The following is a 15888-nucleotide window of genomic DNA, read 5'->3' on the forward strand; positions in this document are numbered from 1 at the left end:
CCTGCCTGAAGTCAGATGGAAACTACAATCAGGAATCTACTCAACTGTAATTTTAACAGAATAGCAATATGTTGTCAAAGGTTTTCGTGGCCAGAATCAATTGGCTGTTGCAGGTTTTCTGAGCTCTGTGGCTGTGATCTGGCCATTTTTGATCCTAACATTTTGCCCACATCTATGACTAGCATCTTCACTCCAGAGAGAAACATCTTACTGTGACATGCCTCTGAAGGTGCCAGCCACATGCCTCCTGCCATGACATGCCTCTGAAGATGCTAGCCATAGATGTGGGCAAAATATTAGGACCAAAAACAACCAGACCACAACCACACAGCTTGAAAACCCACAACAGCCAGGAATAGCAACAATTGCACAAGTACAGCCTGTACCATACATGATCCAAACGGCTACAGAAGAGGCAAGGCAAAATGATGCTCAATAATCAGCTCTTATTTACAAATTCTCTTCAACACCCCCGCCCGCCCCCCCAAAAAAACTGATTTTGGAAAGGAAGAGGAAGAAATATGCCTCATTTGTCTCCCTCCCTCTTTTCAAGGCCAATTCCTCAACTTTTAGGCAACATGACTATGGAGCAATTTATGCTATATACGCAGACATATTGAGTGTTTATCAAGACAAGAAAAATTGACACAACTGTTCATCTAAAACCAACAGTGCTAGCCAGAGGTGGGATCCAACCAGTTCTCACCACTTCTCTAGAAGTGGTTACTAATTTTTTCTGAGTGCCGAGAAGGGGTTACTAAAGCAACCTCCCGGCCCAATAGGGACTGGAGGTGCGTGTGTGCGGCGGCATCACTGTTTGAATCCCACCACCATCGGAACCTATTATTAAAATTTTTGGATCCCACCACTGGTGCTAGCCCATAATACATGTGCTCACATGCACACCTTATTCCTCCCATTCTCAAATGGAGAACAGACTAAAACTGTAATCCAAAGGAGAGTTATACCCTTTTGAAGGCAATGAGTTTAGAAGGTGTTTAGGGCCGCATTATAAAAGACCAGCCCAAAGTGATTGCTGTAGTTTCAAGCCCAGTTCTACCTGCAGCTTCACATTTTAGTGTTCAAGTATCTTTCACATATTCCTTTTTTTAAATTAAGTACATATTTTTTTCTATTTGCAATATAAAACACATGAGTTTTAAAATCCTACAACCTGCCAAAAAGCCTTGCTATGCCAAGAAAACTATCACTATACAGTTTCTTATACAGAACAGAACATTTTCTCTCAGTAGGGGGAAAAACCTCATGACTAGTTTTGAAGTCAATGTGTTCCTTCTAAAAACTCTTATAATGACCAACAATAAACTGATAACCAAAAGGTTGTTCTGGAATTTCAGGTGGTAATTGACCTAACAACTAATTTATCTGCAGAAGTGCTCCATATTAAGGCAGTTAATCAAGAAAAATCAGGGAATAAGACTCACTATTAAAGCTGCAAGAAAATCAATTACCAAGACAAATCTTTTAACTTTCAGTACATTTCTAAGAAATAACTCATGAGTCTATTCAGGAATTAATTGCTATTTTCTCTTCAGCTATAGTAATAATCACACTTGCCTCTTTTTCATACCAAATAATGAACTGGGCAACCCTACTGCATTTCTCTTCTTCTCCTCCCACCTACACATGAAGCCTGTTCATCTAAAACCAACAGTGCTAGCCAGAGGTGGCTGTCCCCAGTTTTTTGAAGCTCTTTCAGCCCCATCTATATCATAAGGTATCTGTTGTGGGGTGAGGAAAGGAAAAGAGTTTGTAAGCCGCTTTGAGTCTCTTTACAGGACAGAAAGGTATAAATCTAAATTCTTCTTTTTTGTCTGTGTAACATTTCCTTCCACTGTCTTACTGAGTTTAAACTGGAGTAATTCTCCTTAGGACTGCGCTGTAAGTTGTATAGAAATTATTATAAAATGCAGTGATTTTAACACGCACTTAGAACTTCACACAGACAGAAGTTTCCAGTTGCCCTCTAGGAGATCCAGAACACAAAAGGAACACTGGGTGTGTCCCCTAACATAAAGAAGAAGTGGGAAAGACAGTAAATGGGAGGCGGTGATGCTTGATTATGTGGTACTTCACTGTAATATCCTTCCTGCCTTTGACATCTAGTATTGTGAAACAGAGTAAAATAGTGACTGCTAGGAAGGTCACAGACCTGTATAATGTTCAGACAATTAATATCTCTGCTGAGATAGAGTGAATGTTTCATGTTTATTTTTAGAGCCCAATGGTCAAAGCTGATATGGTGTAGTGGTTAGAGCAACATAGTAAGCCTAGGGAAATACAGGTTCAAACCCCTACCTGTCATGAAAGTAACTGGGTGACCCCTCTCTCACACACTTTCTCACATTCATCACACAGGACTATTGGTGTGATGAAACAGGAAAGGGAAATGTACTCAATAAACAAGTAACCAAGAACTGTGCTACTTACAATTTTAGACTCATATGGGATGAGTTTAGTCTACATAGTTACAAATTTGTCTCACAGAGTCTCAGTGCTTGCAATTAAGTTCTTATGCCCAGCACCAACAATCTTAAGTCTCAATTCATGTTCACAAGAAACGGACCAAGTGTCAGGAAACAGAGCAGCGAAATTAATGGCTTTCTGGGATAAGCTTATATGCTTCCTTATACTTGAGTCACCAACACATCTTCAGTGTCTGGTAATGGGTGCTTTGTCTGCTGAAAGCTCATACCCCCAAAAAATCTTGTTCATCTACAAGGCGCTATAAGGCTCAAACCTAGCCAAACACATCCACAATACAAGGATGTGTATTCATCTATAAGGACATATGGTGCCATCGCTGACCTCTTCGTTACTACGCTCCTTGCCTCTTTTTCATTCCTTTACTTATTAACCCTATAATTTGCTACATTCTTACCTCTTGACATCCCATTACTTCATCTCATAGGTCTCTTAGATGCATTACAATTCAACATTTTTCTCGCATCCACAATTAGGGTTGAAAAAACAGAGAAGTTGCTATGAGAACCCCGAGAAAAGTGCACATATTTTGTAAAGGTGCAATTAGCTTAGATCAAAGTCTCTTTGCTGCTCTTCTGACTTCAAAAGCAATGCTTCATCCATTTGAGCTTAATTTGCTTTAAGCGTAAAGACTCAAAATCACTCTTTTCGCTACCATCAACCCTGCTTAAGCAACACAGATGAACTTTATAGGAGGGGGAAAAGTTTTGAGTACTGTGGCATATTTAAGACCAACAAAGTTTTATTCTTGGTATAAACTTTCATGTGTGCAAAGAATCAAACATTGCTGGTCATAAAGGTGCCACAAGACTCAAACTTTTTTCGGCTACTTTAGATCAACACAGCTACCCACCTGAATCTACCTTTGTAAAAGAAGAATTCTTTAAGTTCCCCATTGCACTTGACATGAGCTGGTATACATGCTCTTGCTAAAGATAAGCCTATTAGAAACTCGTTTTCTATTTGGTAACTATTTTTAAATTGCTGTTTGAAAGAGTTTTAAACATTGCAGGGCCATAATACCAGCTCCTAATACAAAGGTCTATAAAAATAACTCGGAGCCTAGAATGAATTGCATGCATGACTGCCCCAAACCCAAGAAGGTCAAAACAGACAGCAGGACCTTTGGAAAGGGCACGTAAACAGCTCTCCTCCTTTGTTAGTGCGGTTCTTTATCAGGGTTTAATTAGCCAGCATGTCCTACACTAGAAGAGAAGAATGTTGATTTGAACACTTTGTTCTGAAGTACTAGCATCGTAACATATTGCCCTTCTATGATCAGAGAATGATACACATACCAGAATGAAGTACAATAATTGAAGACTAAAATCATGCCATACAAAGCAGAAAGAGTGCACAGTAAATCCCACCTAAGCAGAAGAGACAAGGATAAGTAGACTTTCCTGCGTGTGTGTCATTTTAATTCTGTAAGCAGTATTAACATCAGTCTTAAATAAAAGCATAGCATGCTTCCTGCGCACCTCATAATGGTATCAAGTAGAGGTACCACTGCTCAGTAGAACAGCAGATAACTGGCACCCAAAGGGCTCCAACTTCAACCCCTGCCATCATTCTTCAAATCTCACAGTTAGCCTTGCAGAAAACTCTGCCCATTATCCAAAACAACTGCTCCCAGCTGTATTGACCAGCATATTTACAGCACAGTGATAAGAGGGAAAAAGTATATCATGCTCATTTCACAGGGGTTTTGCATAGGAAAGATTCCCAAAGGTTGGGTCTTACAACTAGACTTTTAAAAAAGAAGTCTATGACCCCTTCCGCACATGCAGAATAATGCACTTTCAATCCACTTCCAATGCACTTTGAAGCTGTGTGGAATAGCAAAACCCACAAACAATTGTGAAAGTGGATTGAAAGTGCAGTATTATGCATGTGTGGAAGGGGCCTATGTGAACCATAGTACTACCGGGTAGTTCTAAGGGAATCTCTTTGAGAAGATTTGGTGTGTACAGAAAATATTAGGGAGATCTGAACAATTCAATCCTTCATTTACTCTAGAATCCTTGCCTTGGGCTCCTAAGAATAATAATTTCCTTATCTTCAATACATAGGACTCTTAAAAATGTTGTTCAAATGTTTCAAACAATGCAAACAAGTTGGAACAAAGACCTAAAATGACTACAGTATATAAAATATTAAACATCTTTGCAAATCATTTCAGGAAAGAAATAACCCGGTCCTAGCAGAACAAAACATCCTAAACGTATCTGGAACAATACAGAAATCACACAGGACAGATTTATGCAGGAATCCTTCTTTCCATTGCTGTTTAGATATATGGAAAGCACGCTTGTCAGTGTACAATTTTTTTTGAATGAAAGTTTCCTTGAAGATGTTGTCTATTAACACCAGTTGCATCTGCCTTCTGACTACTCCAAAGAAGAAACTGACAGAAAATATATTACGTCCTCAGAGAAAAACTGTCTGCTCTCATATGAGTCACTGTGCCTCGAGTATCTTTCAAAGCAGATTGCTTTTACCACTGTTGACTGACCCAAGGTTTTGCCTTTTTAAACTGTGCTGTTTTTTTCTCCTCATTTTCCCATTTCCTTTGTTTGTGTCGCCCTTTCCTCCTACAGTGTCAGGCAGCATCGCCATGGTGTCTGACACCACCAGACCTTCTTAATCTAGCCCACACACTTCACAACAAGACATCTGTTGGCACAGGAAATTATTCTCTGGGCCCAAGGCCACCAGGCTGTCTTTCCAGAAGGCACATCTGCTTAGTCTTATCCCAGGTAAAACAGCATTCCTTCAGCCAACAAGTTTTTTTTTCCTGAGAGCAAGCTTGAGAAGGGACACAGCCATAGTGGGAAAGCAAACACTGCTACATCTCTCAAGAGGCAGGTTCCTCCAAGGCACTAGCAGTTCCAAATGGCCACTGTACATAGTGGCATGGTTTGGACACAGCACTAAACTGGGGTGTTTGAGGACCATGTGCCCTGCAACATTGAAGGATGGTTCATTATATTCATATTGATGCAATCATATTGATGCAATCCTCACCTGAACATGCATTGTCGAAGCCAGTATCAACTGGCTGTTGTGGGTTTTCCAGGCTGTACACAGTCCAGAAAACTCACAACAGCCAGTTGATTCTGGGTGTGAAAGCCTTCCACAATACATTGAACACCTCTACGTGTTCCAGCAAATCCAAAAATTGGAAACACTCTAGAATAAGGAAGCACATCTACTCTGTTACTTTAACTTCTTCTGCACTGCTGGAATACCAGAACTATTCCTCAGAGCAAAAAGGATCATTAAATCCCCACAGGCTACCTGTATCAATGACCTCCTAGAACATAGGTGTCAAACTCGCGGCCCTCCAGATGTTATGGACTACAGTTCCCATCACCCCCTGCCAGCATGATTCTGGCAGGGGATGATGGGAACTGTAGTCCATAACATTTGGAGGGCCATGAGTTTGACACCTGTGTCCTAGAACATGCATCGTTACGGGAGAGAATCCATATCACCCCACAAAGTACTCAGGGTCACAGACTAGGAAGTGCTAAAACCAGACCACGGCCACACAACCCAGAAAACTCACAATTGCCAAACCTGAAAACGTTATTTTCCATTGTTTGACAGCTTGCACAGCAGCTGAAGATATTACATCAGTTCCTGATTTGCAAGATAAACAGCATGAGTTCAATTCTCCTTCTTAGACTGTAAAACTTCTATTTGACATTATGTCTGATTATATTACAGTCCATGTTATTCCATCACATCTGCCAAAAACGACTCATCAAAAAATCCATCAATGTCTCATCAAAAAATCCAACTAGTTAACCTAACTTCTGAAATGTTTATAAGTTAAATTTTTTTGCTGTCTTAAAAACAGAAGTCTTAAATTCCCCACCAAATCAAAATGAAAATCCTTCTCTTTATCTTATAAAACAGACTGAATATCCACAATGCTAATAACAAAATACACATCTCTGCATTCAACAAGTATATCATCTTACAGAAATTCTCTCTGGCTTCAGGCAACAATTATACACTAGACTTCTAGCTAAGGGTTGTAAAGACAAACATACTTACCCGAGAGATAGTAAGAGGCATATTGAAATCTTTGCCACCTTGAAGTCTGAAACCCCAAGGGGCTGGCCCCACCAAAGAAATACTGTAGTTGTTCATGATGTTTGATGATCAAGGTCTAATTCTGGATAGTGAATGTCTGTAAGAGAGGTTTAAAGATTAAAGAATACTGAATATTAAATATAAATAAAATTTAAGGAACATTTACAAATGCCATAGCAATTTTTAAAAAATATTTGATTTTCACTTTCTCTCCAAAGGGCACACAAAGTGCCTTCCATCACTCCCCCAATTTTTACTTTCTCTTACCAAACCACTGCCCCTTCTATCCATCAATCTGCCTAATCCCCTTTTAAAGGGGTCTATGTCCCTAAACAGACGATGTTTGCACCATTGCTGCTTTTTGCCAGTCAGTTACTTATTTGCCGTGCATATATTGTTAATCCCTTTTTCAGATTACTATAATGTGACCAGGGAAATGTTTTGGAACTGTTTTCATAAGTTGTCTTAGTGGTGGCCATTGGGCAGCCATTTTACGGCAGTAATGAAAGGCCATGCAGGTTGTTAATTAACCTCTGGCACAACTCAAAAGCAATGGATTTGACCTTTAAAAAATTAAAAGGTCTGTATTCAGAGTACCTTTTGTAATACTACTTTCCTATCACACTTACTGCTCCCTGAAGGTCAGAAGAAATCACCAATAGTTGGGGAGAGAGGTTTACCATTATATACATTTCCTAAATCCAAAATATTGCAGTTGGGCCTAATAAACAGGAACTACATGGATTTACAGGGGGAGTGGTTTGGCTTGGGCCAATACCGCTGGGTATTACTTTTCTCTATCTCTATCCAGTGTGAAGCAAGAAGCTCACCAGCCTCATCAGGGTCATGTGTCCGAATCCTTTCCACAAGGGCCATGTTAATCTCCTCTGTATCGTTCCAATTTTAGTATATGTGCTGCTGAAGCGAGCACCAGGTGCCAGAATTACCACAAATGATGGCTGGCTACCACACCAGATTAGAATTGTGATCTTCTCTTTTTATGTGCTAGGGCAGTGATGGCGAACCTATGGCACGGGTGCCAGAGGTGGCACTCGGAGCCCTCTCTGTGGGCACGCGCACAGAGAGTTTGTCATGTGGGGGGTGGAAAATCACCCCCCCCCCATACACACACATCTAGGCTGGCCTGGGCCACTGAGCACAACATGCGCGCACCGCAGTGAGCAGGGAGTACTCGGCTGGCGGCCTGGTGCCTGTGCTCTGGGTGGCTGCTGCCCGAGGGGGTGGGGGGCGCAGAGGAGGCAGAGATGCTAGAGAGGCACAGAGCGGTGCGCATGGGACTTGCTGGAGGCTAGAGCAGGCTGGCCCATGCTCGAGTGGGTGGGGCAGAGGAAGAGGGAGCCAACCGTTTTTTTCTAAACCAAAACCTCAGCATTCAGGTTAAATTGCCGGGTTGGCACTTTGCAATACTTAAGTGGGATTTGGGTTGCAATTTGGGCACTCGGTCTCAAAAAGGTTCGCCATCACTGTGCTAGGGAGTTGTTGGTAGGCTTTCTTGCTTTCCCAAGCCTGTAACAGGTGCTAATATTTTTTTTTTTGCTAATCTGTGTTTTCAGGTTGTCTATACTTATCTTTTCTTTTTTAATGTCAACATCCTGTATTTTAAAATGATGGTTTGTATGACACACTGGAGAACAACTGAAAATAAAGTACTCATATGTGGCCTGGAAAAGTAGTCTCAAATATGTTAGACTGGCAGTGATTATAAAAGACACTTGGATGTTCTCAAAGAAGTTTTATTACATAGCAACATGCCAATATTTGTTGGCAAGTGTATGTTGATGAAGAGCTTCAGCAATCCTGACTCCATAACACATTTACCTTTATAGTAATTGTTCTAAAAACATCTTGCTTGTTGCTTTCCCACTTTACATTTTTAGATGGGTCATGAAACTTGTTAAAAAGGTTTCTGAGGGTATTTATTTATTTACATTTATTCCCTGCCCCTTACCGTGGTCTCAGGGCGGGTTATAATAAATGGTAGCCACATTAGTCTGTATTCAAACAGTTTGACTTGAGTCCAGCAGCAACTTAGAGACCAACAAGGTTTTTGAGGTATTAGCTTTCGAGAACCAAAGGCCCCTTCCGCACACGCAAAATAATGCGTTTTCAAACCACTTTCACAACTGTTTGCAAGTGGATTTTGCCATTCCGCACAGCTTCAAAGAGCACTGAAAGCAGTTTGAAAGTGCATTATTCTGCATGTGCGGAATGAGCCAAAGCTCCTTTCTACAGATCTAATGAAGGAAGATTTGCTCTTGGAAGTTTATGCCCAAAAATCTTGTTGGTCTCTAAGATGGTACTGGATTCAAATCTAGCTCATTAAAAACAAACAAAAATGTGTGTGAATTCTGGTCAACTGCATTCCTGAAGGACATTCCAGAACTGCACCCTGGCACAAATTAAGCCATCAGAGGTTCTAGACCCGTGATTGTTCATCCTTTTCCAAATGGGAAATGCTTAGAATGCCCAGTGCAAGGTACCTAGTATCTGCCTAGAATATAAGAGGAACCACTGACTGTTGTCAATACAGCCAAAGCAGAATAAGTCAAATATGTAGCAGCATTTTCTAATCCATCTAAGGGAGGAAAGATCCTTGCCTTTAAAACTTGGATGGAAGGAGCACAGATTTTTTTAAATAATTAAGCATCCTTCACATATTTTGTCCTTGATTGGCAGCTAGCCTCATGATAACATTCAAATTTGTTTATACAACCACATTACATATATGTGTGTGTAAGTTACAATGCTAAGCAGTCATTTATTTTTAATCGCTGGTTTCTTGTCAATTACAATTAAGTTTCTGCTCTTCTTGTCAATTACAATTAACATTTCTGCTCTTCTTTGAAACGTTTTGTAGCAAGTTAATATAAACACTGGCTTACATTTATACTACCAGCTTAATATCAGGTAATTCACCATAAGGAACCATTAAAACCCCATCCTATTATAAATAATAAAGAGATCGAAGCCTAGGAATTCTTAAGGGGGGGAAGAATAAACTGAATACTCTAGATTTAGTATCTCCTATGGGTATATTGCAACAAGTAGAGTTTTTTTAGGTAATACAAGCCAAGATTTCATCTCTGAATATTTACCCAAGTCACACAAGATGGCAATATTAGTCACTAAAGTTATGTAATGTAAACCAACCATTTGCAAGAGAATTGTTCCTGCAGGAAATCTAAGACATATTTTAAGGAGTGAAATATATTTTCAATTTTTAATTCTTTTAGTGGGAGGAAAGGATAGGTCCATTTCAAAGATTACTGCTTCAGCGTCACCTTAGATAAGATATTGTAATATTGCCTAAGCAGAAACTGGCTTCTATTTTTATATATTTGGAAAGACTGAGAGGCTGTGCAAACTGTAAAATGAAACCAAAGCATGCTATGGAAAGACCATGAACTTAGTTAATATTTAAGGTGGAACCTTTTACCAAGCAGAAGAGTTTGCATTTACCGGTATATTTTTGGTGGCTAAAACACAAGTCCTACACCTGGGAAGGCAATCTACATTTGCATCAAAGCTACAACACCAGAACAAACATTAGTAGCTTAGCATTGTACACAAAGCCAACATGAAATTGTGTTTCCTAATAATACAGCTGTTAAAGCCTTGCTCTCAAGCTCTACCCTTGTAAGGTTTTCTGAAAGGAGGGTCCCCATTGGTCTCAAAGTTCAAGATTTCTATATGAAAATTCTGTGTCCCCTCTCTGCACACTTGACCCAACAGCAGCGCAGTGGCTGTTTGAAGGTCTGCTATGTCAACTCCCATGAAGAATAAATTCTGGAAAGCGGGAAAAACTGCTCCTACAAGAACACAAGTCTTCTATTTCATTGGTGACCAGATAGCCGAGCCATAAAGACCGTAGGCATAGAACTTCAGCCTCCATGGACTACTACTGCTTTAGAAGAACCATGCAAGAGATGCCACCCTCCCACTTTAAGAGCTGCTGATTCAAATATTGCATATCTGCACAATGTAAGGCCTTGATCAGACTGACCCAGACAAGCTCAATCTCAACTGAAACAGAATTGGTCCTGGTTAGTACTTGGGATAGGAGACCACCAAAGAATACCAGGGTTGCTCTGCAGAGAAACCACCAGTGTTTGTCTCTTGCCTTGGAAATCCTACAATGCCTTGGAAATCCTACAAGCCACGAGTCAGCTGCAACTTGATAACAATTTATACACGCACACAATTTAAAGCTGCATGTGTGTTAAGTGCTGTCAAGTTGCTTCCGGCTCATGGTAACTCAATGAATCAATGCCCTCTGTTCTGTAAATTCCATAATATCCATCAGTGTTTGGACTAATGGAGAGAATTCAACATTGATTCACAGATTACAGACACTTTTGCGTGACCATCTTTATTTCACCACCTCAATAGTGCTTGGAATTTGGAATCTATTTATTTCCTCACAGTTATACAGATGCTCATTTTGACAACCAGCCCCTTAAGGAAATCCAGGTCAGCTTTGAGAGACCCATAGGCAAAGCAAACTTCTGATTGGTTAGATTCAACTATGGTCATATTTCAACCAGACATTTTTCCCCCTGCTCTCTCACACACACACTTGGAGGAAAATATATTGGAAGCATTATAGCGGAATAAAGAATCCAAGGGCATTTTGTTTAAAAGAGCAGCTAGGAATCTAGCATAATTAATGGTACATGTTAGACAAAATTTGACGCAAATCCTTCATTGGACTCTCTTTGAGAGTTACAAATTCTAGAGCAGTAACCAAAAGATATGCAAAAGATATAAAATTAGATGCCTAAAGGCTCTGGTGCACTTAAGAAAGTATACATGGCTTCTCATTTTTCTGTTAGAAAGAATAAGATGTACACGCTACCCCATAAATCAGCTCCAAAGAGGAACAAATGGACTTAAAGACAATTACTTGGTCACGCAGCTACGCAACACTCTGCAAACATTTTAAATTGCTTTGCTGCATATTGAAGCAGAAGTTGCCTCCTTAGCCCAACTGACGACCTTCTGAAATATAGTCAATTAAGGAAGTGTGCAGTCATCTGAAGCCAGAGTTCTAAATGTTTCCCCAAGTCAATTACAGGGCTGAAAAGATCTTCTGTAGAAGGCACGCTGCTCTCCCTTAAGCAGATTTCCCATTCTTTTTTCCTTTCCCTTTTTGTCATTCGCATAGTTAAAATCGTCCCAGCAAGGAGGAGGAAACGGGGCCACCAAGCCCACACCCCCCCTTCGCCCTGCCCCTCCTGGCTGTTTGTGAACTTCCCTGGGCACCCTCTTGTCCCTTCCACGCGACTCCACATTTGCACAATCTGCAGCTCTGCTTAAACGCGCTGGCCGGCTCGTGGCCCTTCTTCTCAAAGAGTTGAAAAGCTCCCTGCCAACTTGCCCCCTTTCCGTCCCTTTCTCAGAAGCCTTTAAAAACATGTGTGTGTGTGTGTGTGTGTGCACAACCAGGCGTTTGGGGCGACGCCAGAATCCGGATTAGGCAGCTTTTCCTCTGGAAGCCTCCCCAAAAGAAAGAGAGAGGAGTAAGAAGAGAACGACCCCGTCCACTTGCGCAAACCGAGCAGCCCCCCCCCACACGGCGCCCTTGCCCCCTGGAGAAGCCGGCCCCACACCTTATTCATTCAGCGCGGACCCTCGTGTTTCTCTCTCCCGGTTAAAGAAGCTGGGTGCCCTTTCCCTCCTCCGAACGCGCCTTCCACCCTCAACGCCGAGTTTCGCCGGCGCCCCCCAGGGTCAGACGGGCGCGCGCCTTCTCCGCCAAGTGCTGCCCGGCGCACCTCTCGCTGCTTCCCACCAGCTGCCAGGTGTTGCGCCCCCATTTTGGCTTCTGCGAGCGCAGCCCTGGCGGAGGGGGCTCCCCTGCAGCCGGCGCTGGTCCTCCTCCAAGAGTCCCCCCCCCACGTCCCGACCCGGCGCCCCCCGACCCACCTCCGAAGCGTCCAGACGCGCCGGTCCGAGCGCAAAGGCACCAAGGACAATCCCGGCTGCCTGGCTGAGCCGCGCCAGCAAACTCCGAGGGGAAGGTGCGGGTGCGCCGGCTCTTGTGGGCACTTCCGCCCCCTTTTCTGCTCGCTCCTCCCTTCTCCGGCTCTGAGAAGGGCTGTCCTGCGGGGAGAGGAGGAGGGGAGCGCGGCGGTGGCACTCCGGGGAGGAAGCTCCGCCGTCTGCTGCAAGACCCGGGGCGGAACAGTGGCCGCCAGCGGCTCCCTTGGCTTACTCCGGGGCAAGCTCGCGTTGCGCATTTCCCAAACTCTCCCCGCTGAGAGCCGTGATGCCAGAGGGGAGCTGGGCATGTCTCTTCTGAGAAAACACATTTTATTCTGGGTAGATGCTTTCATTGTGGGTAGTGGTTAAGTGCTGTGGACTCTTGAGTTTTTGTTTTCCCCGCTCCTGCACATGAAGCCTGCTGCGTGACTTGGGCTAGTCACAGTTCTACGGAACTCTCTCAGCCCCACCTATCTTACAAGGTGTCTGTTGTGGGGAGAGGAAGGAAAAGACCTTTGTAAGCCCTTTTTTGAGTCTCCTTACTGGAGAAAAAGGGGGGTATAAATCCAAAATTGTCCTAATCTTTCATTTAGGGCAGGGGTAGGGAACCTTTAACACTCAAAGAGCCATTTGGACCCGTTTTCCACGGAAAAAGAAAACACTTGGAGCCGCAAATATTTTTTGACATTTAAAATAAAGATAACACTGTATATATTGGGCTTTTTAACCTTTTACTCCATTCATTCTGAGAAGCGCATGGATGCACCTGCCCTGCTGCCTGCAGGGCGGGCAAGGATGGGGCCCACGGCTCGGCCTTGCCGGCCGCCGGGAAAGCACCCGCCCCGCTCGAACAAGGCGGGCGAGAGGGGAAGCCCGCGGCGCTGCCTAGCTGGCTGCGGGCAATTAGTGCGGCCGCCCTGCTGCCTGCAGGGCGGGCAAGGATGAAGCCGGTGGCTTGGCTCGTGGAGCCGCAGTGCAAGGGCAGGTTCCCTACCCCTGATTTAGGGGAATGCTTTTTAAAACTGCCCGTTCGTGCATACATATATTAGAGTTGCCCTTCTTTCAGTCCCAGTTTCCCTACCTCTTGCCTAGAAATTAAAAATTTGAGTCTCCTTAAAGACATGTGAAGCCAATATACAAGCCAACTTTTCTTGAGCGAGCCCATTAGAGAGCATTACAAAAAAGTTGTTTCAAAGAGTGACGCAGTTTGCTGCTTTCTTTAAATAATGTCACACCCACCCCTTAAATTAAATCCACTCTGAGTTTTCAGGAGAACACAACAGCTTGCTCGCTGCTATAGGGCAATGCGGTTACAGCATTGAACTAGGATCTGGGAGAGCAAGATTCAAATTTCCACTGCCATGGGAGCTTGCAGGTTAACCAGCAATGTTCAGTTCAGTCTAACCTATCTCACGGGGTTGTTGTGAAGATCAAACGCAGGGGAGGTGAACAGCATGAGGCACATTTCGTTCCCATTGGACCCATAAGTGAAGTAAATAAACAAGTAAAAGTTTTCAAGAGCTAGAGCAGGGGTCGGGAACCCGCGGCTCGGGAGCCGCAAGCGGCTCTTCACAGCTTCTTGTGAGGCTCCCTGCGTGGCTGCCCCTTCCCGGAAATTAAAGGAAACGAGGTAAGCGGGTGAGCGAGCAGAGCGGGGGTGAGCAAGTGAGAGAGCAAGTGGGGGGGGGGGAGGGAGCCGGCAGGCAAGTGAGCGGGGGCGGACGGGCAAGCGAGGCAAGCAGCGAGCGAGCGGGCGGGCAAGTGAGTGGGGGGTGAGCGAGCGAGCGGGCAGGGGCGAACAAGCGAGGGGGGCAAGCAGTCAGGTGGCCGGGCGGGCAGGCAGGCAAGTGAGTGGGCGGGCAAGGCAAGCAGGTAAGCGGGCGGGCAAGGGAGCGGGCGGGCAAGTGAGCGGGCGGGCAAGGCAAGTAGGTAAGTGGGCAGGCAAGGGAGCGGGCGGGCAAGGCAAGTAGGTAAGTGGGCGGGCAAGTGAGCGGGGGGGCAAGGCAAGCAGGTAAGCGGGCGGGCAAGTGAGCGGGCGGGCAAGTGAGCGGGGGGCAAAGCAAGTAGGTAAGCGGGCGGGCAAGTGAGCGGGGGGCAAGGCAAGCAGGTAAGCGGGCGGGCGGGCAAGTGAGGGGGCGAGCAAGCGAGGAGGGGGCAGGCAATTGAGCGGGCGGGCAAGGCAAGCAGGTAAGCGGGCGGGCAAGTGAGCGGGGGGGCAAGGCAAGCAGGTAAGCGGGAGGGCAAGGCAAGCAGGTAAGCGGGCGGGCGGGCAAGTGAGCGGGCGGGCAAGTGAGCGGGCGGGCAAGGCAAGCAGGTAAGCGGGCGGGCAAGGCAAGCAGGTAAGCGGGCGGGCAAGTGAGCGGGGGGGCAAGGCAAGCAGGTAAGCGGGCGGGCAAGTGAGGGGGGCGAGCAAGGCAAGCAGGTAAGCAGGCGGGCAAGTGAGCGGGGGGGCAAGGCAAGCAGGTAAGCAGGCGGGCAAGTGAGCGGGGGGGCAAGGCAAGCAGGTAAGTGGGCGGGCAAGTGAGCGGGCAGGCAAGGCAAGCAGGTAAGCTGGCGGGCGGGCAAGTGAGGGGGGGCGAGCAAGAGAGGAGGGGGCGTGCGGGGGGGCAAGCAAGCGGGCGGGCTAGTGGGGGCAAGCGGGCTGGGGGCAAGTGGGGGGCGGGCGAGCGAGCCAAATGGCTCTTTGAGTAAAAAAGGTTCCCGACCCCTGAGCTAGAGTTTATAACTTAAATTCCTGAATGTTGGGGCCACCACAAATATCTTCAAAGCTGCTTTTTAAAAACTGTGGGCATAAAACAGCAGGCATAGTATACTCAAGCTCAACTATGGTGAAAGAGCCAAATGCATCAAAATTACCATTCCATTTAGAAAATTCAGATTTATATCACAGTCCCAAATGAAGTTTGATTTCAGCAGTTTGGGCAGGTGTTGCTCAAACAAAATCTCCTCCTGCTCCATTAGGGAGAGACGATTAGGATTGGGGCCACTGCACAAGGAAAGCATGGTTTAATTTTTCCCTGTGCATTATTTTTCTACATCAAAAAGGTTGAAGGAAAAATTGGTGATGAAAAGTGCCACCAAGTTGCAGCTGATTTACAGTGACCCTATGGGGTCAGGAAAATAGCCAAAAAAAACCCCCAACCCCTCCTGTGCCATGGTTCTGATTTGAGTCTGCAGCCCCCCCCCCCTCCCCCCCCCCCCCCCCAGTGATGGGTATTTAGCTTGGGACGGCGTGCAGGAGTTTATCTCCAGTTTGGCCCACAGAGGTTGCTTCCA

General features: G+C 44.9%; 1 protein-coding gene and 1 non-coding gene across 8 annotated transcripts in view; both read right to left on the minus strand.

The window, feature by feature from the left end:
• PDLIM5 (PDZ and LIM domain 5) overlaps positions 1-12701 on the minus strand; it is a 151703-nt gene extending 139002 nt beyond the window's left edge. For 6 of the 7 annotated variants that reach the window (XM_048509017.1, XM_048509015.1, XM_048509016.1 and 3 more), the window contains exons 1-2: positions 12556-12701; positions 6571-6706 (exon numbers count right to left, since the gene is read on the minus strand). In XM_048509017.1, the coding sequence (XP_048364974.1) occupies positions 6571-6666 (96 nt within the window). In that variant the 5' untranslated portion in view covers positions 6667-6706; positions 12556-12701. Of the gene's footprint in view, positions 1-6570; positions 6707-12239; positions 12454-12555 lie in introns of those variants that run through there. The other variant, XM_048509011.1, reaches the window with a different exon arrangement.
• On the minus strand, positions 7429-7540 carry LOC125440435. The gene has a single exon (XR_007245701.1). It is a non-coding gene; the product is annotated as a U6 spliceosomal RNA (small nuclear RNA).
• Positions 12702-15888: the final 3187 nt, after the last annotated feature.

Source organism: Sphaerodactylus townsendi, linkage group LG10, assembly GCF_021028975.2.
Source record: "Sphaerodactylus townsendi isolate TG3544 linkage group LG10, MPM_Stown_v2.3, whole genome shotgun sequence".
In the NCBI taxonomy this organism is placed as follows: domain Eukaryota; kingdom Metazoa; phylum Chordata; class Lepidosauria; order Squamata; family Sphaerodactylidae; genus Sphaerodactylus; species Sphaerodactylus townsendi.